Source organism: Coloeus monedula (assembly GCF_965178545.1).
Source record: "Coloeus monedula genome assembly, chromosome: 1".
NCBI lineage: Eukaryota > Metazoa > Chordata > Aves > Passeriformes > Corvidae > Coloeus > Coloeus monedula.
The window spans coordinates 33,146,318-33,171,229 of NC_138781.1; the positions used below are offsets into that span (position 1 = coordinate 33,146,318).

A 24,912-nucleotide genomic window follows, 5' to 3' on the forward strand; every position below is an offset into this window, starting at 1 on the left:
GCAAGAGAAACAGTGGCACAAGGGTGACAGGAGCTTTGTACATGCTGAATGAGAAGCAGGCAGGAGGCGAGGGAGACCACCAGGAACCAGTAGCAAAAAGCAATGGAAGATGTGCTCAAGAAACCTGCTCACAAGGAAAATCTTTGAAATCAAATACCAGACAATGCATCATCAGAAATGACTCACAACCATGAAAGCAGACTGGCTTTGCTAACACACCACACCACAGGGAAGACACGGAGAACAGGACAAGGCGCAGCTATGCAGCACTGTCTAGATGTAGGGGCTGGAGGAACGGACATCACTGAAAGAGGAAATCCATACCCACCTTCACCAAATCTGGACTTGATTTTGCATTAGATGCTGAATCAATGATCTTAGATTCGGCATGTATTCTGCGTAACCGGTCTTTAAGATCTGTGTTTTGTGCTATTGCCTGGAATATTTAACAAAAATATTGGGGATATAAAGTTCTCTCAGCTAACTTGAATGTGGCTTTATTGTATAAAAGGGGGCAAAGACTATTTAAAGTGCAGTATAAAACACTACCACCACATCATTTTTTTACTGGTTCAGCAAATCATTTATTATAAATGCTTCAAACCTTACTCCTTATCTCTCAAATTAAAACTGGTTTTTTCCAGTTTGAGGAAACAGAGACATAAGTGCAGAAAAAAAGTAAAAGATGGCAGGGATGTTTTTCTTTTCAAGCTCCCTTCCTTCACTCCCATCTCCAACATAGCCTCCCTTAACATCTGTTCTTGCCACATCCAAAACCATTTGATTTTCCCATACTGGCAGTTTCCTTTGCCTTCCAGTGACAGAGAAATAAGACACAAATTCACAAAGGTAACAGGTATGATTTGTCTCCTATCAGATTATAACAGCAATGGTCAGAATAAAAAGCCTCTACTGCAAACTCATGTTTGTTACATGTTATTTACTTATTCTGGGTGCATCTGATAGATGTCAATTAGACTAGACATGTAGGAAGAGAGTGTAACCCTGCAATGAAACTACCTTTGAAACAAAATATCATGTTACTAATTTTGGAACAATACTGAAGACTTACATCCCATTTTAGTGATCTGAATCAATACCAAGATGTGGAGAACCCTGCTGTTTACACATTCACTTTATCCCAAAAATGCTTCTGCTTTTGGCAGTAAGTTTTGTTGAAAATTCTCTTGGAGGCAGGAAAGACAGTAAGCTCAGTGTGATGATGGAGGAGAGAAAACTTATTTCTGGCTTTACCTATATGTGGTCTGAATTTGCCATAAAGGTATATATCCCTTGTATGTCAAGTGCTCAGCACTGTGTTAAATCCTCAACATCAGGTAAGTGCAAAACAGCTCTCCTGTAATAGCATGTTCCCATTTTCATTTTGTTACAAAATATTTTCTTCCCGATGTCTTCTTCCTCCCCCCAAATCAGAAATATTGTATCTTTTCCCGTTCTGTATTTCCTTTTCTTAGAATGCGTGTAGATCAAGAATATTATCTTAATGAAGGAGAAGCAGAGGCAGATATGCTAATTTTGTGGTGGCTTATCCACTTTAAATCTGTTCATTTTTCTTCTACTGCCAGGCTGATGGGAGCAAAACAGACTTAGGTTTGATAGCTTTCAACCTGTGAGTGATTTTTTTGTTCCTCCTGTAGAGAAAACAAACTAAAATGAACAACAACAAACACTAAGCCAAAGTCATTAACACAGGACTCTCTTGCAAGGTAGTCTTAAAAATATGTCAAGTTTATCATCTCCATGCTTCCAAATGTCTTCAAAGGAAGCTCATTCCATTCTCCTACAGGATCTCTGCTGTACAGGATAAGAAAATTTCTGCTGGCATCATGACATTACAGAACTGCAGATTAAGAAGAGCCCTCATAGGTGATTACCTTGCTGAATCAGCCAAGGTTCACAGATGACTTGTGGATGGGCTACAAAACTAATTAAGTATCAAATAAGACCTAAAAGAATTATTTTTAAAGACATGTACAGGATGAAGATGGACAACCAAATTTCACTGCCCAGAAAACAAAATGATTCATGCTAAGCTGAGTGTTCACTGAGTTCAGCAGTCTTAAAACTGATTTTCTGATATAAAATGGTAGACAAATAACATTGGAAAAATAAAAGTCACCTATTCAAATATCAGAAGTGCAACATCTGAAAGCCAAAACCAAAGAAGTGCAAGTGAATGAGTACAGATATTATGCAACAGGCTTCAACTTTCTCTAAATACTGTGAAGACATCACAGCCTCTAAAGGTCTAAGCAAAGAGGCATGTCATACACTTAAAAACTATAATCACATGCAGATTTTGTCAAGCAAAGGGAAGCTTTCATACTGAAATAATTCTAGGATGATCTACATCACATTGATCAGTGCCAGAGAGTCTCCCCTGCCTCTGATGTGGTGTTTGCAAAAAACACTGAAATTTTAAGGCCATGGTAATGACAGCCCTCATTGCTCTGAAATCAGATCAATTTGGTTGACATGTTCAAACATGACCCAGATGAAAAGTTCTGGTCTCAGCCAATTACATACAGCACACCAACCAACCCCCCACCTTTTTAACGAGCACCATCTTTTGTCATTTAGAACTCTGCTCTAAGAACTCCATTGCTGCTTTTAGAGGACTGAGAGATAATTGAGGTTGGAAGTCAACATAAACCAGTTGTACTTGAATTTGCTTTGCAGTGTCTTGGTGCAGCATGGAGAAGCTCTGTAGTGCACTAGAAAGGACAGCTGAGAGCATTCAGCCACTCTTACCTTTATTTTATGCTAAATCATACAGTGAATATTCAAGTGCTGTTTAGATAAAGAAAAGGGAAAGGAAACCTGCAACCCATCAGAACTGAGTAGTAGCATGTTTAGAAAGAAAGCAGACTCACAGTAACAGAGCAGCCCTTTGATTCTTAACATCGAGTGATACAGATTACACTACATACCTAAATCAATCCATCTATTAAACTCCAATGATTTGAAAATACCTTTAACATTTAGAAGAGTCTTTGAAAAACACAATCTATAGTAACTTACTACAATTAAATTCTGCAAATTTTAGCACAGAGCTGACACTAAGGAAACAAAAATTAACTACTCTGAAATTTAAAAGTAGTATCTGACGACAATGAAGCTTCGTGAGCTTCAGCATGTCACTTACAGATGTTAAGGCATTCTTCAAGCCCACTATTTGTGCAGATGGAGATGAGGATGCATCATAGTCCAGCATCTGCTTCAGCTTTTCTCTCTCTGTAGATATGGTGCTGAAAGCTGACCTCAAGGTGAAGTAAACTAGAACCATTTTGTAAAAAGTGACAGTTAAAAACAGCTGCTACCAATTGTATACACACCAATTACATAAAACTCAAAGCATCGTTTATGGTGACAGAAACAAGAATTTAGGTTGACAGTTCCAGGGTGGGTTACTAAAAGCAAGTAATATTAATCAAGGTTATAGGGTAGATTTTTAGTAGGAGACATGTTTATGGTGAAGGCTACTGTGTTGACTATATTAGCCACAGTAAAAATTACTCTGATTATTTGTGACAGATGGCAGCAAGGCTAACTAACCACATCTGCTCTTCACTTGCTTTTGTTTCCCAATTAGCTTGAATCTTCAGGTGGTCATGACTCTATTCCATACTCCTCTCTAAATTCCAGTGGGGGAGAAGAAGAGATGAAAGAAAAAAAATCAAATAGAAAAAAAAAGTCATCAAAAAAAAAAAAAAGGCAGCTATAACACATTGTGCCACAGCTTAGGGTTAGTAGTTTCCCCACAAGTAAGTCAACTGTGGTGTTGTGTTTTGTTATCTCTTTCTGTACTAGAGAAATTTCAGCTTGTTAGATGATTTAGTGACTCAGAGGGTCAGATCCTGAGTGATGTGCATGTTATGCTGCTACTTCTACTCCTTCCTGAGGCACTATCACCAGCCCAATACATTTAAATCAGTCAACAGATCATGCAATTTTAAAATCACTAAAGGGGGTTTTATAGGGGAAATACGCTTTTGGAATTTTTTTACCATTAAGACATTTCATCTTCTCTTTAACCACAAGGAATAAAAATTTATTTGAGCAGTATTTGCTTATGTAGGTTTTCAACATTCATCTGACTGGAGTATTAGAGGATTTCTGAGGGCCTAATCAAGCCCTGTAATACAGTCATGAGACTTGACAATGCACAAATGAATCCAGTTACAGGGAAATGAAGATAGAAAATCTGAGCATGGATGCATGAAAAAGGGAAACAATAAGGAATTCCTAATACTTCTCTCTCCTAATCATCCACTCTGAGGTAACCCGAATCATCATTTCCCTGAGGAGTTATGTAACTTAATTTAGTCTTCTGAAAAATTATTCTTAAAGTATATTCCAACACTGCCAACCATTACCAAAGCTAATTCTCATACTATCCAAAGAAATCTTTAACAGTATCACAGGGTGGGGAGGGAGATATATCCCCTGTGATCTATTCTGTTAGGCTTTCTGTTATATGTAGATAACATGACCAGAATTTTCAATGACCTTCAATGACATTTAATATGTTGTATACTAACTCTACTTTTCAAGAATTATTACCTACTAAACTAATGTTACATTTTATTCAATTTGTATCAAAAAGGTGACACGAAACTTTTCTCCACTACTCTTTCTTGGAAGGGGTGTGCTATTAAGTAACTTTCGAAAAATATTCTTTATCCTCTTAGTGAAAGGATTCTGCAGTCAATAGAACCAAGTTAATTGTCCCTTCAAATCACTGTGGATCAATCTAAACAATATTTCTGTCACAGACAATTCCAGTAAGATGATCTTGAGTAGGTGATTTCATTGCTCAGCTTAACAGCAACTTCTCCAACTGGGTCCCACCCTCACTTCCTTTCTTTCTTTGGAAAACATACGTCAGTTTTGACTATCATTGACTTTATGAAGTTTACTACTTAGATACATTCCTTACATAACAGAATCAAGATACATCAGCACTAAAAGGGAACAAGAAGCAAAGAATGCTTATTGATAACATCAACCATTATCGTGTGCCAAAGGGGACAAAGCCAATACTCCCAAAAGCCTTTCAGCTATAAAGCTTAAGTGCCTCCCTCACCAAGATCACTTAAACAATACAAATGTTTCTGGTGCAAGGGTGATGGAACAAAGCATTGCTAATGAAAAATTATTTTGAGGGCAGAAATATTTCTAGTCAAGCTCCCCCTCTGGCTGCTTTGCATGATTTACTCTTCTGTATTCACTAAAAATAGGTTACTACCATAGCAACCCTTGCATCACCAACAAATGTTGACTCTGAACTACAGTGAAGCACACAGAATATAGAAACATAAATGTGCTCATATGCACGGATATGCATGCAAACAAGAGTACAGTCTGCTGTATTTCTAGCAACCTATTTTAGGTATTTTACCTTTTGGCAAAAAATAATTGAATCTAGGCTTTTAGCACATAAAACAAGTAGTTCTCTATTAAATAAAAACCCTAAAAAGTGGTGATTAAGCCCCCTTTTTCAAATGACTCAAGATCTCAACACTTGCAATTCCTCAAGGAAATTAAAGGAAGGGTGTTTTCTGCTTTTTCTAAACATTAAAAAGGAAGCATTCGCAGAAGTCATATCATTATCTAAACTGGGATGATATGAAGCCATTTATGGAAGACAATTTCATTTACCTTTATGTGCAATGTGAAACAAGTCTTCTTGCATTTTAGTAAATTCTGATGATGTTTCAGAGCCATCAGAGTAATTTTTCTCCTCTACAAAATCTATTGTAGATAAGTTTGGATTGGAAGCATGCAGTCTCATAGGGGCAGAAAATACTGAAGGCACCTGTAAGTAGACAGTAATTTGTGATGTTTTTATTAACTGTAAAGAAAATTTTGGTTTTTTGTACCCACCTGGATTACATGTTGCAGACACCAAAAATGAAAAAAATTTCTATCAATTATCAATAAGATTCGAATGGATGACACCTGGCAAATGAAACCGGAGATATAACTTGGCCCAAGATCCCATAATGGGAGATTGCCAAAACTCAAAGAAGCAAGCCCATTGACAAAGGTAACATGCTATATTATTTTCCCCCACTTATAAATATCTAATCACATGGCCTCTGGATGCAAATGTGCACTAAACTAGCTAGGGAATTTGCAGTAATCTGTTCTGATTAAAAAAAAAAAAAAAATTAGAGACAGACTGAAAACAGGCGTAAAAAACATGGCCAGTGTCCTGAAGGTAAGAGGACAGGTTCTATTGCAGATATGAATGACAACACATTTGTGTTTTGTCTGATGTATTACCACTTAAAATGAGTAACACAGGACACTACTTAGAAAGGATTTGTATTTCCTTAACTGGTCATGCCAAGAAGTGATCAATAACTAAGGTTTGGAGGAAGACGGGCTCTGAAAGGACTGAAGTTACCTGTAACATTCCTTTAGCCTCTTTCCCAACAACCCTGGATCGCCACCTCCTATGTGCTCTCTTTTCCTTCTTTGGGCTTTCAAAAGGTCCAACCTTTTAACAACACACAGGACAAAAACAACAGAGACTGCCATAAACCTAACAGAGCTAAGAAATACCTCGATTCTTTAAGATTTGGGGTTATTTTTTGGAACTGTAAGGGAAAATGCTTTTTGGTTTTGTTTTTAAACAACAAACCTGCATAGCATTTATAGCAGGCGCTGAATATGTCCTGTGAAGAACATCCATGCTCTGTAACAGCTGGTTCATTTCCAGTAAATATGTGTGACAGTTGGAGAGGTCTGTTTGGAACAAGAGAACATTTTCAGTTGCCCTACAGTAACAGACACACTGACAGTTTTCTGTCTTTGTAGGTTAGTCCTATTTTGATTGCAGCTAGCTTAAGTTATTCATTGACTAAAAGCATTAGACTGCTAGATAAAGAGATTGTATCCTATATTCGAGTTCAAATTCAAAATACTGAAATGCACCTATATGGTGTGTATAATGATCATGATATCTTTTCCTAGTTGGCTGCAGAAAAAATGAGAATAATGTGATAATTTCTGCAGTTTGAGATTTGTCAGAGCTCCTCCTGGTGAGGGTAACAATGCCACAGGCATCTACACTGAATTGCGCATTCAGACCTAGAGATGAAGCTCCTCTGTATTAGAGAAGAAGCTCACTGGTAGGTAGAAACTTAACAAATAAATATCACACAGACACTGCCAACATGAGAAAGATCTTCATGCTCTTAGGAAAGCATGAAAGCAGAAGGTGACTTTGAAGTACAAAGACTTAGTGCTTTTCAAATTACTAGGTTTTGGATGCTTCCCTTTTTCCAGCCTAAGGATGTTCAAATCTTACTACTGCATGTGATGTTCCTATGTAAAAGAAAATGTACTGAAATGTACTGGTTCCTTGAAGAGCTGCCCACAATTGATACCCCCACATCCAAAATCACCAGTTCTTTTGCAAACAAGTCAGTAACCACTTAATCAACCACCACCTCTCTCCTTCCTCCAGTTTCGGAGAAAATTCTAACCATAATGACTACTTAGTGTATAATACCCTCATTGTTATGAGAAACTAGGGGAAATATTAGGCTACTTTCAGCTTTCTTCAAATATCATTACCTCTTGAGCATTTTTCCATGTCTTCAGAAGACTGTAGCCAAGATGAAATCCTGGACTCGTTACTCGAAAAAGAAAATGACAAATTACCTCCAGTTGACACTGAATTCTGTTTGGTCAAGCTGCCAGCCTGTTCCAAAGAAGAACAAATGAATTATTAACACACAATATTTTAATGTTGTATGCACAAATTCCAACAACCAACAGTTGAGGACCATGGTCATGGACAAGGACTGAAGGCATCAATTACATGCAGGGGAAACAAGGTGTATGATCTAGACTAGGTATATAGTCATTGAGCATAATGCCAGGATATCTAACATAACTGCTGTCCACAAGCAGTAGAAACACTCAAGGGACCATGAAAATTTGCTGAAAACTAAATTTTGAGGAAGGGCAACGTTCTGCATAAATTAAGTCAACTTAAAACAATTAAAGTACCATATCTGAAGGGACCAAATTCGGACATTCTGTTCCTCCTCCACGCTCCCCCAAGAAGCCCCAAAAGTAACTTAGATGTAACACATACATTTGTTAAAGCTATTTTTCAGTGTAAAAGCAAGATATACTAGATGTCATTTAAAATTTTACACAAGGTTGAGTGACTTCAGCATGGATTTGGCTCAACAGGCCTTAATACAGGGATGACCATACACCTCATCTGGATAAAGACTACCCTTTGACAACACCTCAGTAAACATTTTCAAACTTAGCTCAATTTCAGCAGTGCCCATCATCAGAGGCTTCAAGAGATGCTGGAAATTCTGCATAAGAGCTAATTGAGCAGTACAATTAAATAGCTTCCAGTGGGAAGAAATTTCTACCAGTACTGTTACCAGTTGATTGTAGCCTATAATGCTGTTTTCTTCTCTCATGTAACTACAAATAGTAGCCATTCAATACTATTATGTTAGTTATAGTTAGTTATTTTTACACCTTACTAAACCTTTCATTTTCAATAATACCCAGGTCAGGAAGATGCACAAATCACATGCGTTGTCAACATCTTGTTAAAAATCAGTTTTAAACTGTTTCATCTTAGTGCCATTACACAGCCATTTTACTGATTATGAGAAAAGGTGACTAAATTGTTTGGCTCTTCTCTGAAGCATACAATTTACAAACTTTGTTACCTCCTGCTCACCTTACATCAGAATTCCAGCAGTACTAATTTTAAATCTATTAATAAGAAATTTCATCTACATCTCAGTCAGTTGCAGCTTTCTTAGTAGGCCTTTTTAAATTTACAACATGACCACCAACCTGAGCTTCAGAATAAAATGAAATGCACTATCCATGTGATGTCATTCAGTATTGTGTCAGTATGCAATAGCAGTAAGCATCAATGAGCATACTTGTTTTTAAATTAATCAACTCAGCTTAGCTGGCTTATTCCTACATAAAGCTGTACAAGCTTTAGTCATCTATTTAGACATATATATATATACACACACATATATATCCAGATAATAATCTCAGCATCTTTAAAAGCACAAGTAAACTGAATTTAACGATGGGCAATTGTATTGGCATTTTCTGAACCAATTCCATATTTATCTCTTCAGAAATCAGCCTCATGTAACCAACTTTTCCAGAACTCATATACAAGTGACATGAGCATGAGGAAAGAAGGAATTAGGGATTGCCAAGAATTGACAAGAGAGAGCTTGTGTAGCTCCAGTTTTCAGAGTTTTGCTTTGGATCAGTATGGCTAAGCTTTAGAATCCAAGGATTCCACATAAACATGTGCATATACAGACACCTGTCTCTCAACCACAATAAAAAGATGTGAAAACTGACCAGGTGTTGCTAAAAGCAAATGAAATGAAACCTGAAGTTCACTCGATATATATTTCTCAAAATAACCTAAGTGCTGGAGTGATATCAACTAACACCAAGCTAAGGCTGGTGTAAATTGGCAGACTTCCATTTAGCTTGAGCACAGCTAAGGTGATTAACTGCAGCTTAAGAACTATCCCCTTCTATTTTTCACATGAAAATAAGTAGGGCTTCTTTGCAGTGCAAATCTGCACTAATAGTCTGAATTAAAGTCTTTCATGCCAAAGAAGAAATGGTTAGTTTCCTCATAGTAAGCATAGATTTTAAGATATGCTGGTCACAGAGGTTTGTTCGGTTTGGGTCTTTCGGGGTTTTTTGAGGGCACCAGCATAAATATATCATGGACTTTACAATGTTCCTCTTCTGCCCTTGATATCCTTCCCCACTTCTATCCCTGCTGTCTTTCAGGAGAAAATAATGAAATGGCCACAGGAGATTTGCCATTCCCTTGCAGACAGTGCCTGAGGAGAGCAGGCTGTCAGAGCCACGGAGCTGCTGGCACAAGGAATGCGTGCAGACAACTCTCTGCAGAATGGCCTTGTAACCGCAGGGTGAGTTACTGTTCTTTCAGCTGCCCACTCGAACACATCCCCTCCCTCTTGACAACGAGCAAAAAGCTGTTCAAACACATCTGTGTGTGTGCTAAAACTCATACTCAGTTACAGGATAAAGTGATGAACTGCAGGTATTGGGGAACAAGCCTACTCAGATCATAAAGTAATTACACGAGGGAAAAGAAAGCCTTAGTTAGAAGGAGAACAAGGAGGGCAGGGCTGCTTAGGAGTCATTCTGGAGCTGCCAGAAACAGTTACTACATTTCAACTGTAGTAACACAGAACATTTTATTTTTGATTCTCAAGAACGACCAGTGATTCTACATTGGAGCAGAAGACCTTCTTTGGGTGAAGGTCAGCCAGTCAATGTACAGACAGCTGAAGGCACAGAGGCTGTGTTCAGGCACAGAACCAACACCCTCGTCCATGAAACTGCAAAGAGGCCATTTATGGGGGTGGACTGAGCATTTGTCAGGTCATTTTTGAAACCAATTCACAGATTTTACCAAAAGAGAACTACACTGCTGACTGGACCTATCTAGACCCCATATCCACTTACAGCACAGCCCTTGGACTGATATGAATAATGCTTTTGCCTCAGTTAAAAATATAAATATAGTGGTCCCAGTTGATGGCTTCTTGTATAACTCCTAAATACTCCTTAGTTAAGTAGTCAGCTTCATTCATGTAAAAGGGGAAAGGGTTTATTAGCTAAAGCATATACAACAAAATGCTAAAAGGAAAAAAAAATACCTAACTGAGTACTCTTCTGTGACTAATATTCACCAGCACATATCAGAAAAATACTGATATATGTCCCAAAAATTTATGAGGATTCTAACTCAATATACAGTTTTGAAATTCACTGTGAAAATACAATTTACTAGATTAAATAATGAAAAACTACTACATAAAATTTAATAGCATCATAAAGGAAACTGCTTGGGTGTAAATCAATAAATAATTTTCCTCTTGACATTTTAGAACATAACTTAAGTGCCACCACAAACTTCCATTATGCTCTTTATTTAATGAACACAAATTAGACTAATTTAATTCTTTATGAAAGCTCATTATTTATAAATAAAAACTATTACCTTTCTACCTGGAGTAGAATCACAGAAACCAGGGACAGAGTCCGTAGTAGTAGACATAGGGAAGAAAATATTATTGGCGTCATGAGGAAACATGGAGATTTCATTCTGACGGTACATCCTGTGATGGCGAAGTTTTGCTACCCATTCATCAAACAGCTCCTGAGACTTCACCTACACAAAATTTCAGGGTTGATAACATTCACATTCGAAATAACTAACAAAGAAATTGTGGTATTTTGTGCTCATTAGACAGCTAGCCTGGCTGACCTTTACTGGCAAAGTATCAGGAAAGTTTTTCTAAGGATGCTCCTACCAAAATGCACACTGTAAGGGCTTAGGCATGACAGAAAATTAATCACAAGATAAAGTCAGGAAAAAGAGAAACTACAGTTAGTAGTTATGCCTTCCAATGCAGAACACAATACTAGAACAACTTATAGATAAAAAAACCCCCCTACAATTTGAATAAAGCCCCACACATATAATTTGTCATTTATTAATTGCCATTGGTAAAGCTAGGTCAGTGTTTAACTAATTACAAATAGAAATTTGATTTTGGTGATGTACTTTGAAACAATTTATTCCACAAGTATAAATCTCCATACTTGACCATGGAAAATACTTCCTATAGATAAGACAAGGACGAAGATACAACTACTGAAAATAAAAGCACTTGTGTAAGAAGTGAAAAAAGCGCAGCTAAACATGAGGCATCTTTGAGGTTTCTGTTCAGAACAGGGTTACTGATTCTGGGCCCAAAACAGTACAATAAGACCTCTCAAGTTATTAAGTGTAAACTAATCTGCTGAAACTAAAAATTATTAGTGTAACTAACAAACCTCTTGCCATCAAAAAAAAAAAAAAAAAAAGGCTCCACCCTACACAATTAATGTTATTAGTCTGGGAGCAAGGTTATAACAACCTTGAAGGCCTACCTTCAGGTGGTATATCTGCTCTTCTGTATCCAAATCTATACATTTTGTTGATTTCTTTACAGACATGACAGAAAGTCCAACATCAATACAGCCATGAAGTTTTCCTCTCTCTATCTGCAAAAACGTAAAAAGTAAAAACACAATCACCCCAGACGAAAGCAAAAGGATAAATATTACCTTCTGAAATCAGCATTTCTTCCCCTCTCAACCTACTGTTTAGAACTGCTGAAACTCTATTTCTCATTGCCAACAGTAGGGAATTATTGTTATTTTGGATAAAAGAGTGGTGTTACTTTATATAATGGCCTTAGAGGGTTTCTGATCACTTACATCAGCTCGGCATTTAGAATACTTCAAAATCCCTCTGTCCAAAAAGAAGTATCTCTGTAACCAGAAATGCAGAGAATTAAAAACAAACAAAACACACAAAAAAGGCCACAAACAGAAAAATAGCAAAAACACATCCTCCCCACTTCCATTTCTTTCTTTCAGAGAACACTTTCTCTGCTTTTTTGTAACCCTTTTGTCACAAAACCACACCAAGTAAGTCCCACTCACGTGGCATAAAGCTTTCAGATACACATTCCTTTCCTACCTTGTGCCAGCCTTTCAGAGGCCATTTCCTCTTTTTCAGCAAGCAGCCCTCCTGCTTCTGTGGCTCCTGGGTACAATTCATTGCTCCCCGCAGTCCTTCTACAATTTCCCAGCTGTCCTGCTTAAACAGAAAATCCAAATGTAGATCTTATTTCTTCCAAAGAACTGAATTGTAAAGAGAGATTCAAGAAGAAGAAGGCTATAAGAAAAAAAGACAAAACCCAATTGATGTTGAAATATAACCAAGGATCCATCTGTACACTTCGTTACATATCATCAGAGAGATATGGTTCTTTTTAATTTTGATAGAAACAACATCACTAAACAAAACACAATTTTTATGACACCATCCTTCATTGAATTTATGTGCTTGCCAGAATTTTATATGTATCTTCTCCTGCATGTATATACACACAGTGCATAACCACAGCAAACAGTCACAATTTAGCAGAAAACCTTCTGTCATCAGAGACAGAAACAGCCCATGTTAAAAGGACAGGTTTTGTCGGTTATGAAGCAAAAAATGAGACACTGAAAATGAAGACCTTTTTTCTATAAAACTCTTTTGCCCATACTCAGTAACTCAAGGTTTTGTTTGGGACAAATTGCAGCCTCCCTAAAGTAAAAATAATAAAATTAATTAAATCAAACTAAACTAAAAAGAAATCAAAAAGTGAGGGAAGTAACTCAAGTACTATGAGGAACATGACATGAATGGAAACTATAAGAAAAAAAGAAGTCACCCTTCATCAGATATAACTCCAATTAAAAGAGAATCTTTTGCCACCAGGAACTCTTAAATGAAAGACCCTGCAGCAATATAACAGAGAAGAGACTAAATCTCACAGTATTTTTACAGTTTTTATTTATGGAACAACTACAAATGACAATGTCACATGTGTTTCAAGATTTCAGAGATCTCATGAATTATTTATTGCCAGGATTTGGCAGATGTAGAATTATAAATAACTGACAGGAAATGGTATGTGCTAGTACCATCCCTTTATATTTCAAAAAGATAAAGAATACTTTAAAACACAGAGTATAATAACAAAAAGGACAAGTGTGGAACACTTTAGGGAAAAGAGAACTACTCCAGGTAGGTAAGTACTCATGGTGCTCCCTGTAAGATACGTAGGGAAGTATTCCCAAAAAGAACTTGACTGGCTAAAAAAAACCTTGAAAAGTGAAACAAAATTAAACAAAAAAAAAATCAGCAAGTGTGCTAGCTGTCCTCATTTATCCACCTTCAGAATGCTTAAACTTCACCTCTATAAACCCAGAAAAAAATGACATCAGGTAATATGCTCATTACTTGTGTAATAAGGCATTACAAGCAAACCATCTTGAAAAGGCATCTATTAATTCCACCACACTATCAGTGGCACTTCATTATATCTCTGTTATTTTCCTTGTGCTTCATTTAATATAAGAAACTGGAAAGCTGCTCTGCTTTCCTGTTTTGAGTTTAGTCTCCCAACACTTACCACACAACAGGCTACAAGCAGTAGAAATGTGGGGCTGAGCAGCTCCTGGCAATCAACACCTTACAGACCACCCAATGATGTTGTACTACCTCAACACAAGTCAAAAGTGCAGTTGTCCTAACCAAAATTTTTACAAGGCAACATATTTTGTTATAGAATTCTAATTAAGAACTAACAGGAACAGCTGCGAGATTATGAAAAATGTTGTGTTTATGGTCTTGTTTCTTTCTTCTTGAAATTAGCCAGAAGAACCTTGCAGAAAGACAAGCAGAAATTTGATCTTAATCAAGGAAGATTCACAGTATCATAGATTATCTCAGGTTGGAAGGGACCCTACAAGATCATCTAGTTTCAACCCCTCTGCCACAGGCAGGGACACCTTCCACTAGACCAGGCTGCTTAGAGCCCCATCGAACCTGGCACTGAACACTTCCAGAGGTGGGGCATCCAAAAGTTCTCTGAGCAACCTGCTCCAGTTGTCTCACAACTTTCACAGTAAAAAATCTCCTAACAGCTAATCTACATCTCCTTTCTTTCAGTTTATGACGATTCCCTCCTGTCCTATCACTGTGTAAATATTCATTCTCTTTTCTGTATGCTCCTTTAAGTACTCAAAAAGGCTTCAGTGAGTCACCACAGAGCCTCATCTTTCTATACGGATCAGCTTAGAAAGAAAGGGACTCCTGAAATGAGACAGACCCATGCTATTGGGTATATGAGGTGAAGAGAAAGGAATCAGCTGTGAAATAGCTCAACCATTACACCCATCTGGAATATAAAGACTGTTAATAGTTTTGATCAAACTTTTAAAAACAGAATGCAACCTTCCCTGCATTACAATTCCAATTTTGCCTGGACCTCTCCTGCAGTCCAGACACAAGGTGTCTCTCACATTCCTGCAGGAAAGTCACATTTATCACAGTTCTTCAGGTCAGCAAGGTGGCCTACAATGTGCCTTCTCAAATAAAAAAGTGTGAAAATGGGAAGAAAAGGTGAAGTGGGAGCACTGCTTCCCCTCAAGCAGTCTTGACGGCCTGCCAAATCTCAGGTAGAAGGCAAGTCTGCTACATATCTCTCTACCCTGGGAACCTCACACTTCAACTGTCAGCTGTACATAAAGGTAGCTTAGTTGAATTAGAAATGGATCTTCTTAAAAGCTCACAGAATTAACAGTTTGGGGGCCTGCTGGATACATGCAAGGTGCCATGATGCGATAACAGAAACTGGTCCGCTTCCATATACACCCTTCCAAAAGAATCCAACCTTCCCCACCTGAACAAACACATTTTTCAAAAACACTGACTGCTTTTGGATCCATTGCTCGACCCAGACCCTACAGATCTTGATCAGGTTTTTCATTTTGTGAGAGATTTGACACCTCACTGAATGAGGAAAAAGCGTCAGCTGGCTATTCCTGGGAGCAGCTGCAGAAGTGAAAGAAAACTGCTTACTCTCTAAAATGAAGGCAAATGAGTCAGGCTGGTCGATTATCTTCTCTACCCATCCCTCTGAAATAGCAGAGGAGCAAATTGGAGATACAGGACTTCCTGAAAGCATTCAGATTACACTCCCTTTTGCTGATTCTTATCCCACAATAGGGAACTGAAAGAGATAGCCCAAAACATGGCACTAACTTGAAAAAAAAACCCAATGACATCCCCCCCACCCCCCAAACGCCCAAAACTCCCAGATGAATGGCATTAAGAATTCTAGCATACATCTGATGTCTAAATTGGTTGTGTTTTAAGATTACAGCACTACAAAAGATTTTGCATCATTATGGGCCAAAATCTGCACAAAACGATCAACACTGCATTTGCTGCCCAGGAAGAAATTTCACTCAAGGCTAAGGGAGGAACAAAATCTTTACTTTTCTCAGGTCCAGAGGTGCTCATTTCAGATCAGCACTGAAAAATCCCCCTGTACACACTCCTTGGCCCATACCTGGTCTATGGCTGAGGAAAAAACCCACAGACTTCAGTCTTCAGAGATAAGTAGATCATTAGGTAAATGTATTAATTTTCTTTGTTTGATAAAATAAAAGCCTCCTCATTTTCTGCAATACTCTGCACCATACAGCTCCTTAAGGCAAATTATTTCAGGGGAAAGTATGAAGTAACGATTCTGAATGGCTCTCAGACTGATGCTTGCAGTTGCAGCTCCCTGAACGAAACAGATGACAGTGCCAGACTTTCTTCCAGTGCAAAATGCAGGCAGTTGTACCAAATATTTTAAAGTGCCAAAAATAGAAACCTGCTTTGTGGAGGATAAGGGTTGGCATCAGCTGCAACTAAGTCATTTGCTACGGTTCATAAAATTGTCAGAAATGATTTAATTTTCTTTTATGGAACATGAGGTTTTTTAAAATGGTTCTCCTGTCACAAAGCTTTTCCCTAGTGGATCTACTTTAAAAGTTAGTTAACAGATTTTAAAATAACTAGCACAACATACCTTCTTTTGATCACAAATCAATTTAAATTTAAGGCAGATAACACTGGTTTTCTTTCCTCACAAAACTGAATTTGAGTTGTGTCTCTGTGGAAGATTCCTTTCCATAACTGAAGGAGAGGGGCAGAGAAAAGCAAAGAGGTAGGAAGTGGCAGTAGCCTCCAGCTTTTCATACAGTTTCAAAGTGCAGGTGAACTTAGTGGAAGAGGATTAACTGTTAACCTGTTCAGTTCACGCAGCAAATGTATTACATCGGGCAGGAAACGGGCACCAAATGTAGCAAAGCAAGGAGTAGATCCCTCAAAGTCCTGCAGCCCTGCTTAAGTCAACTCCTTTCTAGCACAGTGGCTCATCTTCTGCATCACAGGAGTCATGCCCCACACAAACAGCACACCAACATGTAAGTAACTTCAGCAGACACAGCAGCCTGGCACTACTGTGCTTCCACATCCCAACCTCAGGTCACTTCTTTGGTGTGGCATACACCAGCAATAAGAATCTGTGTCTAGGAAACCAAGAGAGACTCAAAATGCAGATCCTGCTATTTTTTGGGCAAGCTTCCCCCTGCTCCAACTCACCTTCCCCCTACAATTTTCAGAATTTCTTTCTACTTAATCAGATTCAAAGAAGTGCTGTGTCAGAGCAGCAGCACAGAGAAAAGCATCTGTCAGGCAGCTCTGTCGCTAACCCGCAAGCCACAAGTGCGAGAGCTGCAAGTGTTTGAAGGAGGAATAAGAAGCCCTCCATGGAGCAGGAATATGAAGAGAAGAATACCAAAATCATAGCGTGTCACTCCCAAACCTGCACAGTACCCAGCAACATCATTTAAACTTTCAGGATACTATTAATAAAAAAGTATCAGTAACAGCATTACATTTCACTATTCTACCAGGATTTTGAAACAAACACCAAAACAAATCCAAACAAAAAGCTCCTGAAGGTTATTGCACATGTGGTCCTTTTTTGATTAGGGGACTTTTAAGAGTTTCATACAACTTTAGATTGTTGCTGTTTTGTTAATAGATCACCTAAAGTACTGTCATTTAAACTAACATACAGATGGAAAGGGCAAATAAATGGCATAAGTATGGTTCCTTATATCGGCTGTGTTACACACCAGTGGATTTAGTCATACTCATGTAAATCTTATTATTTAAATACTACATGACAACACATTATAGACATGAACTGTTGAACAGACAATGCCTTTTAAAAAGTCTTTTAAATTACACTTTTCAAAGGTAATCTCCTAGGGAGGATATAAGAGATAATGTGTCAGGAAAACAAAAAAAGACATCCTGAGAGCAAGGATTTCACTGTTCACTATACTGGAAATGCACAGCATTTCTCACAAGCACAGCACTTTAAAAGGCATAAATTGTTCAGACATTTGTCTGCCTTGCCAACTGTATGAACAGGGCCAGAAGTCCTAGAAGAGCAGGTGCTGTTTCAAAACACAGCTGAGGACTCCAAAGCTTTTGGGGGATTGGGATGCTCAATTCCAATTAAATTCTCAGCCTGAGGCAGCTTCAAGAGCTCCACTAAGCCAGCACTTGTACAGATAAAAGTTTATGTCGAGCACTTTGCTCATGACTTTGCAAATATGGATTGAGCACATTTAAGTTTAATTCTCAGTGTAGCTGCAGGTGAGCATTTCTTGCCCACAAACAAAGCTGTCTTCAGCAGCCTCACCTGTCAGGTGCAAACACTTGTAGACACATCTTTTGAAACTGAGAGGTTTAAAGATGAGCATAATCTCTGCAGAAAACAAAGCAACCTTTACATTTGGCACCCAGATGCAGCATGTTACATGAATACTCATTTTCCTATCTACAGTTCTGCAGCAACAACCAGCACACATGGGCATTCAAAGAAGCCCTGTGTCAGGTTTATGAAAAATGAATTATCTTTCACCCATGCATGCACACCTTTCCTTGGAAACTTGAAATAAACAGCGCAGTTACACAATATTCTACCATAAAAGTAGTGCCTAACAGAAAAGATTTGGGATTTCAGGATCAAACCACTGAGAACAAGATGCTACAGCAGCTCCATCTCACTATGAAGACACCATACACACAATAAGATGGAAATCAAAATGCACTGTTAGCATTCCAGTTTTACACATGCTTGCTATTCAGTAATGTGTGTAATGCATTTGACTCAAAACAAGATGCTGCTACCAACAAAAAAAAAAGTGAGGAAAGCAAAGAAGTGATGAAATAAAACAAGTAAGCAACAAGAAAACAGGATTTAAGAGATTTGCAGGTATTCAAGAAAAAAGTAACAGCCAATCTCAGCAATCCTTTCAGTTTGGTGAAAGAAGTACCTGTCGACTTCCCTGCTTGGAGGAGCAGCTGCTAGTACTTCTTGAAGGAGACAACATTTTCTGGGATGCACCAAAGTTTTTTTCTTCACTCATGATCCAATACTATTTTTTTCACATAAGCTCACTTAGAACACCATTAAAAGGTAATTTGGAAAATGTGTTGGAAGACTCCTCAGAGAAACACTGAACTCATTCTTTACCCAAATGCAGTCCAGTGGCATGATCTGTATCCCAGGGACACTCCTAAAAGGGAAAAGAAAAACAAAAAGCCAAGTTATCAGATGCTGTCTCTTGTTGCCATACTCTAGCATGAATCATAATAAAGCCTTTGGTAACACAAGCTGAGCACATTACTGTATTTTATAAGAAATAAATTCAACAATCACTTTAAGATAAATTTGCAAGTCTCAAACAGGAATGACATTAATTTTGGAGCCTAAAAACATTATAATTGTTGCTATTTATTCAGAGGACAAAGTACAGTATCAAGCATCTTTTTACAGATTTAAATTAATTTAAAAAATTAATAAAGACACACAAAGAAAACAATAATTATCTATATGAAACGGCCCAAAATAGACTCAAAGTGACAAGAAAATATCTAATAAAATGTCTCCAAAAATGATGATGTAATCAAAAACATGTCTCTTTTTCTCTGTTCCTTGATAATTTAAACAAGTAAGCATGGCTTCAGGTTATAAGGAAAAAGGAAACTGTACGTGAAAGAGTAATACCTAAAAGCAGTGAGCATGAAAAGTTAGCTGCATAGAGCTGTGCATGACCACTTTCACCCGGAATCAGAAAGCTCTAACAACAGTCACATCAGTTGTCTCAGTGAGTGACTGGAAGAATAATTAACAGTCTGTTTAATAACAGTGCTCCTTGCAGCACATGCAAATAAAAGCCATGCCAGGAACTCCCAGTAAGGGATTTCCAGCATGGGTAAAAGTTGTCATGGTAACCGTATACTTTAAAAAAACCCCAACAAAACAACACATAGAGGACATTAGAAAAGGGTGATGCTTTCCAAAACTTGAGGTGGCTGCATTGTGTATCACTTCAAATTTTATTGTCTCAGGCAAAGAATTCACAATTATGAAGAGTCCAAGAACAACCACTGAGGAAGGTAAAGAAGTTTCCACAGAGAGAAGAGAGATTTCATTGCCAGAACAGGGAGGCATTACTTCACCAATGCCCTTGCTTGCACTGTGAACAGTCCTGAGCTGGGATCACTGATTATTGACATTTGTCACTCATTCTTTCTTGAAGACACTTAAATACTATTCTCAGAGAACCAGTAATTTCAGATCCCTAGTAAAACATTTTGTGCGTTTTAAGAATTCATTTTCCTTAAAAAAAACCCCAAACAACAACAACAACAACAAAAAAACCCAAAACAAAACAAAACAAAAAAACAAAAAAACAAAAACAAACAAAAAAAAAACCCCAAAACAAACCCAAAAACCCCACATCAAAATCCACAGACAGAGACAGAACACAAACTTAAAACCAGGTGCTATATTTAAGATGAAGGCAACACTCTGCAGCAGAAAATCCCTCTCCCTGCTGCTGTAGTTTGAAGCATCCAGCTTTTGAACAGAGACCTTTTCCAATCTACAGTGCTTTCTGGCAATATAGTTTGCTGTAACATTTCAATCAACATGCCCTCTTTTCACCTGAAACACAATCTCTCTTTATGGCATTTACTTTACCTAGTCAAAAACACTCTTGTTACCTCCAGAGCAAATCTGTGATACAGCCTCCACAAGTGAGGTGAGAAAGGAACTCTCCTGGGGTTCTTCCAGGAGTGAAGGTGAGTCAGCTTGGTAAATATTCCAAGAACCAGCAGAGAGCTACAAAGACAGTGAGCACAATGAAGGCCAAAAAGCCCAGAACAGCAATGTGATAGCAAGGTCTGTGTGATTTGGGCCCAACAGATGGACCTTAAACTGAAATTATGACTGAGATTAGGAGTAGTGCATTTTGGAGAAGGTATGGTCACTTTCTGTCTGGAAGACAAATTTGTGTGGCATTTCATTAAGAACTAACACTTTAAGCAGACTTAGATTTTTTTTTTTTCAAAGCAGGTTAGAAGCATCTCAGGTTTTTAACTATGGAGTAAGTATAAAGGATTAACTTTCTTCCTTACTTGCAAGCTCCATTTAGCAAAGTAGTTTAATGGTAACATCTGTATTAACAAGCAGAGGTCAAACACTCTCAACAGGAACAGAAACACTCTTCCTGCAAACTCGTTCAAATACCACCTTGAAACCAGACAGCAAGTGCTTTACTTTGGGACACACTTTGCTCAGATAAAATCCTGTTACCTTCCCTGCTCTGTGTTCAGAATGAGCACCTTCAGCTTTCATTGGTGACTATCTGGCATTTTGGCAGTGATTGGCAGAGTTCATGGCAAGAAACAGGCTCTAATTTGCAGCAAAATGCACTGAAAATTACTGCCGTCAGTACTTTGTGGGTATATCTCCTAGACACACTAGGTTTAAGATATACGATGCCCTTTGCCTGTCTGAACACACAGCACAATAGTTGTGATGTCCTGGAAGTGTCAAGTAAGTCAAAAAAATCCTAGAGGTCTCTTGGACTTCAACACAGAGAGAAGCCATATCATTATAGGAATATTTCTATCATCACGTTTCTGGTGTGGAGTCTAAATGAACTAAAGGTTTGGCTACATTAATGTTTTAGGACAGAGCAGAGGGCTACTTCCTCTGCAGATCTCCTGTAATAACTAGGTTTGCACTGCAGGGCAGTCTTGGAACATGGGAACTGAATCCCTTTTGGATTAAATATACTCCAGGGCTGCATCCAGCGCTCAAAGCATTGAGTCCATAACACCAGAATAAAGCTAGTCCTGACTAGTCTTATCCAGGGGCTGATGTTAGGTCTTCACCTTTACCTGACTGACAACAAGAATCCACTTTTACTGCACTGCTCTACTTGCTAACATTGACGTCAGAGAGGCACAGACTTACGCCACCTAGGAAAGTACTTAAGATCTCCTAGGGCAATGTCATTTGTCCTTCTGGAATCAAGAAGAGGGAGATGGGCACGTTTCCAGAATTCAAATGAGCTGAAGATGACTCACTACCTAACAAGAGGTGCTTGAACATGGAGCAGGAGACAGGTGAGGTAAATCTGGCAGAGCGCACCTGAAGTATTTTGTCAGTATACTTCTAAAGTTGGGCTTTTAAATTTTCCTTTATTCCTTCAAATTAATTACTGCATGGGCTGAAGGAAAGGCTTTTCTTACCAGTCCTGAAGAATATACGAGTGAAAAATGTATCCTCTCTCCAAAGTGCTTTATTCTATTGGTGTTTCCCAGTAATTTAACTTCTTACCTTGAGACTTCCAGATTTGAACATGAAAAAGTGTATGTGAATAATGATCCCTCATCTCCTTTGTAAAAACTGCTGCATATTCCATGCAACAAGTCTGTGCTCCTTTTTAAAAATTCTCTTCAAGTTTAGAAAAGAAAAAAGAAAACTCAGGCTGCCCTTCAACAATAACTCACTTTTCTTTCAGGAAAGTGAGAAAACACTGATCCCGCATCCCAACTTGACTGGCTTTCAGCAGCAGTGACTGGGCCTCTCTCTAAGGTAAATGATATTTTACATTACCTGTGGAAATTAAGGCCACCAGGTATAAGAGCAATTACAACTTTAAAGAAAGCATAAAAAGTAGTGTTATACTAACAAATGGAAGATTGCAACTACAATTGATTTTTAAAGTCTTCATGATCCAACTGCTTCAGATTCATTACAACTTGCTCTTTTCCATGCCACAGGATGGCCTCAGAATGCATTTACTCCCACACGTCTCTGGAGTACACAGTGCTACTTACTTCAGTCTACTCCAAAAAGACAACTCAAAGGTGTGAGGCTGAGGCAAATCCAAATAAATTTAGGACAGTAATTTTCACAAGTGCTAAGTACTGGCCTAATTCTTTTCTATAAACTCAACAGCTGCAAAAGTAGGCCAAGAGTATCTCTGCAAATGACCTCACCAGGTGCATTTTGAAGAATTAAGAATACATGAGTATTAAATATTATTACCTAGAGCTATTAAACCATAAGACAATAAACAGCACTTATCTCTACTTGTCATCTGCTACTAAGAGCCTTATCATTCTACATCAATTAAAGCTAATGTAAACACATGATAATATGTAAAACAGGAATACTTTTCTTTTTCAAAAAGTACCATCCCAGGTTGTCCACAAACGTTTAAATTGCACAGGTTCAAAGCAGCCTTGCAGTATCGTTTCATCTCTCACAACTCTAAAAACAATAAGCTTATAACAAACTCAAAGATTTTTCACATCTCACCAAAAGAAGGGAAGTGAAATTCAGAAAAAAATTATGTATAACTGCAGTTAAAAAAAAAAAAATCAACATTATGCAATTATTTTTGCTACCATTCTGGAAGAAAATAAAGCCTTAATAGCTGCTACAAAGCTGATTCAGCAGTGAAGGAACACTGTAGATACTCTGAGAAGCAAAACTGGAAGTGTACATCTCATTCTGTAGTCAATTAAGGTTTTTTGAATAGAAGAACAGAAACAACATAGAGCCTGATAAGAGTCAGGTGGATACAGCAAGCATGGAACTGAGCAATCCAAATCAGAGTTGCAAGCAACACTGAGCGACTTTCACAGAATTAAAAAAGACTTTGTGCTGAAACCTTTGCTCTGCAGCTATTATTAAATTACATTCACTCACATCTGCCTGGATAAACAAAGCAATAGTCTTTTCCTAGTATTGCTTTCATGTCTCTCTCTGTTATAGTTCAATTTGCCAGCTTTAATCTATCCCAGTGTCTCATCTGGCTCAAAATAGGAAAGAATTATTTATAGGCTACAGATACACCATGTACAACTATTGGAGATGTCTTTTCAAGGCAGGTATTTGCTCTTCCTCAATTACCATAAGATTCACGCTATTGAAGGTCAAAGCACATAAATCCTGTTGTTACTAGCTCGTTCCTTTACTAAACAAAACTTGCAGAAACAAAGTAGTTTAAAACAGCTCTTACTGGTAGGTTATTAAACCTATCTTTGAAAGCAAAAGTTCAAACAGCTTAGGGAGACTAACAATAACAGGAAGCATTTCAGAACTGACTTCCATCAGATAGGTGCTCGCCCAAATCACCACCTCTCTCGAGCAGATGTTTTCATCAGCCATGAAAAACTACTACTCTGAAGTAGTCTGTGATGCAAAGAAACAATTCCATCTAGCCTGCCTGCTTAAGGAGGCCATTGTAGCAATTAAATCATGCTATGTCAGTGACCCAAAAGAGGAAAATTTAGTTCAAAGAAAACTCTCATAATTGTCTAATCAAGAGAGGCAGACAGAGAGGGAAAGGGGAAAAGCTAGACAAACAACAACCATACTGCATTTAATAACAGATTGCTTATCATGTATAAAGTTCATCACTCAATGAAAGAAAATCCCCTATGTTCCAGAGCGCAGAAAGCAAAAGAAACCCAAACAAACTCAGAAAACCAGAAAACAAACCACAAAACTAAACCCCAGAAACAATCCAGTGGAATACAACCCAAGAAAGACATCAAAGAACAAACATGCTTCAATGTCAAGTCTAACTAGACTCTCCTGAAGCAAAGCAAATATTTGCTGTTTCACTAACCCTTGTGGCAGATAATTCAATCCTTACATTAGAAAAATCTTATATAAATTTAGAAATAGGTCATTCAGCATCCTGAAATATGAGTACATATAAAAATACCACCTCTTCCTCACATCCACCACAGAAACTGACTATAATACTGCACACGACATGGTTCATTTAAAATGCATACTCCTGACACTGTTTCCATCCCCCCAGGAGATCTGTGATAGATTGCACTTGTATAAAGAACCCAAAATTACTGGCTATATAAACTAGATAGATATGTTAGAAGTCTTGGTGACTAGTGACACAGAAAATATACACAGTAATGACAGTATTTTTACAGTAATTAGTCAGCTCTCATAGTATCTTTTCCAC

At 37.9% G+C, this 24,912-nt stretch overlaps 1 protein-coding gene across 4 annotated transcripts in view; it reads right to left on the reverse strand.

Annotated features, from left to right (window-relative positions):
* OSBPL3 (oxysterol binding protein like 3) overlaps window positions 1–24,912 on the reverse strand; it is an 85,971-nt gene that overhangs the window by 26,685 nt on the left and 34,374 nt on the right. The window contains exons 3-13 of one of the 4 annotated variants that reach the window (XM_082302529.1): window positions 18,889–19,131; window positions 12,626–12,742; window positions 12,361–12,414; window positions 12,031–12,144; window positions 11,096–11,266; window positions 7,609–7,735; window positions 6,671–6,774; window positions 6,434–6,526; window positions 5,683–5,839; window positions 3,167–3,297; window positions 329–436 (exon numbers count right to left, since the gene is read on the reverse strand). In XM_082302529.1, coding sequence (XP_082158655.1) covers window positions 329–436; window positions 3,167–3,297; window positions 5,683–5,839; window positions 6,434–6,526; window positions 6,671–6,774; window positions 7,609–7,735; window positions 11,096–11,266; window positions 12,031–12,144; window positions 12,361–12,414; window positions 12,626–12,742; window positions 18,889–18,981 — 1,269 coding nt within the window. In that variant the 5' untranslated portion in view covers window positions 18,982–19,131. Of the gene's footprint in view, window positions 1–328; window positions 437–3,166; window positions 3,298–5,682; window positions 5,840–6,433; window positions 6,527–6,670; window positions 6,775–7,608; window positions 7,736–11,095; window positions 11,267–12,030; window positions 12,145–12,360; window positions 12,415–12,625; window positions 12,746–18,888; window positions 19,132–24,912 lie in introns of all 4 variants that reach the window. The other 3 variants (XM_082302528.1, XM_082302531.1, XM_082302530.1) reach the window with 3 other exon arrangements.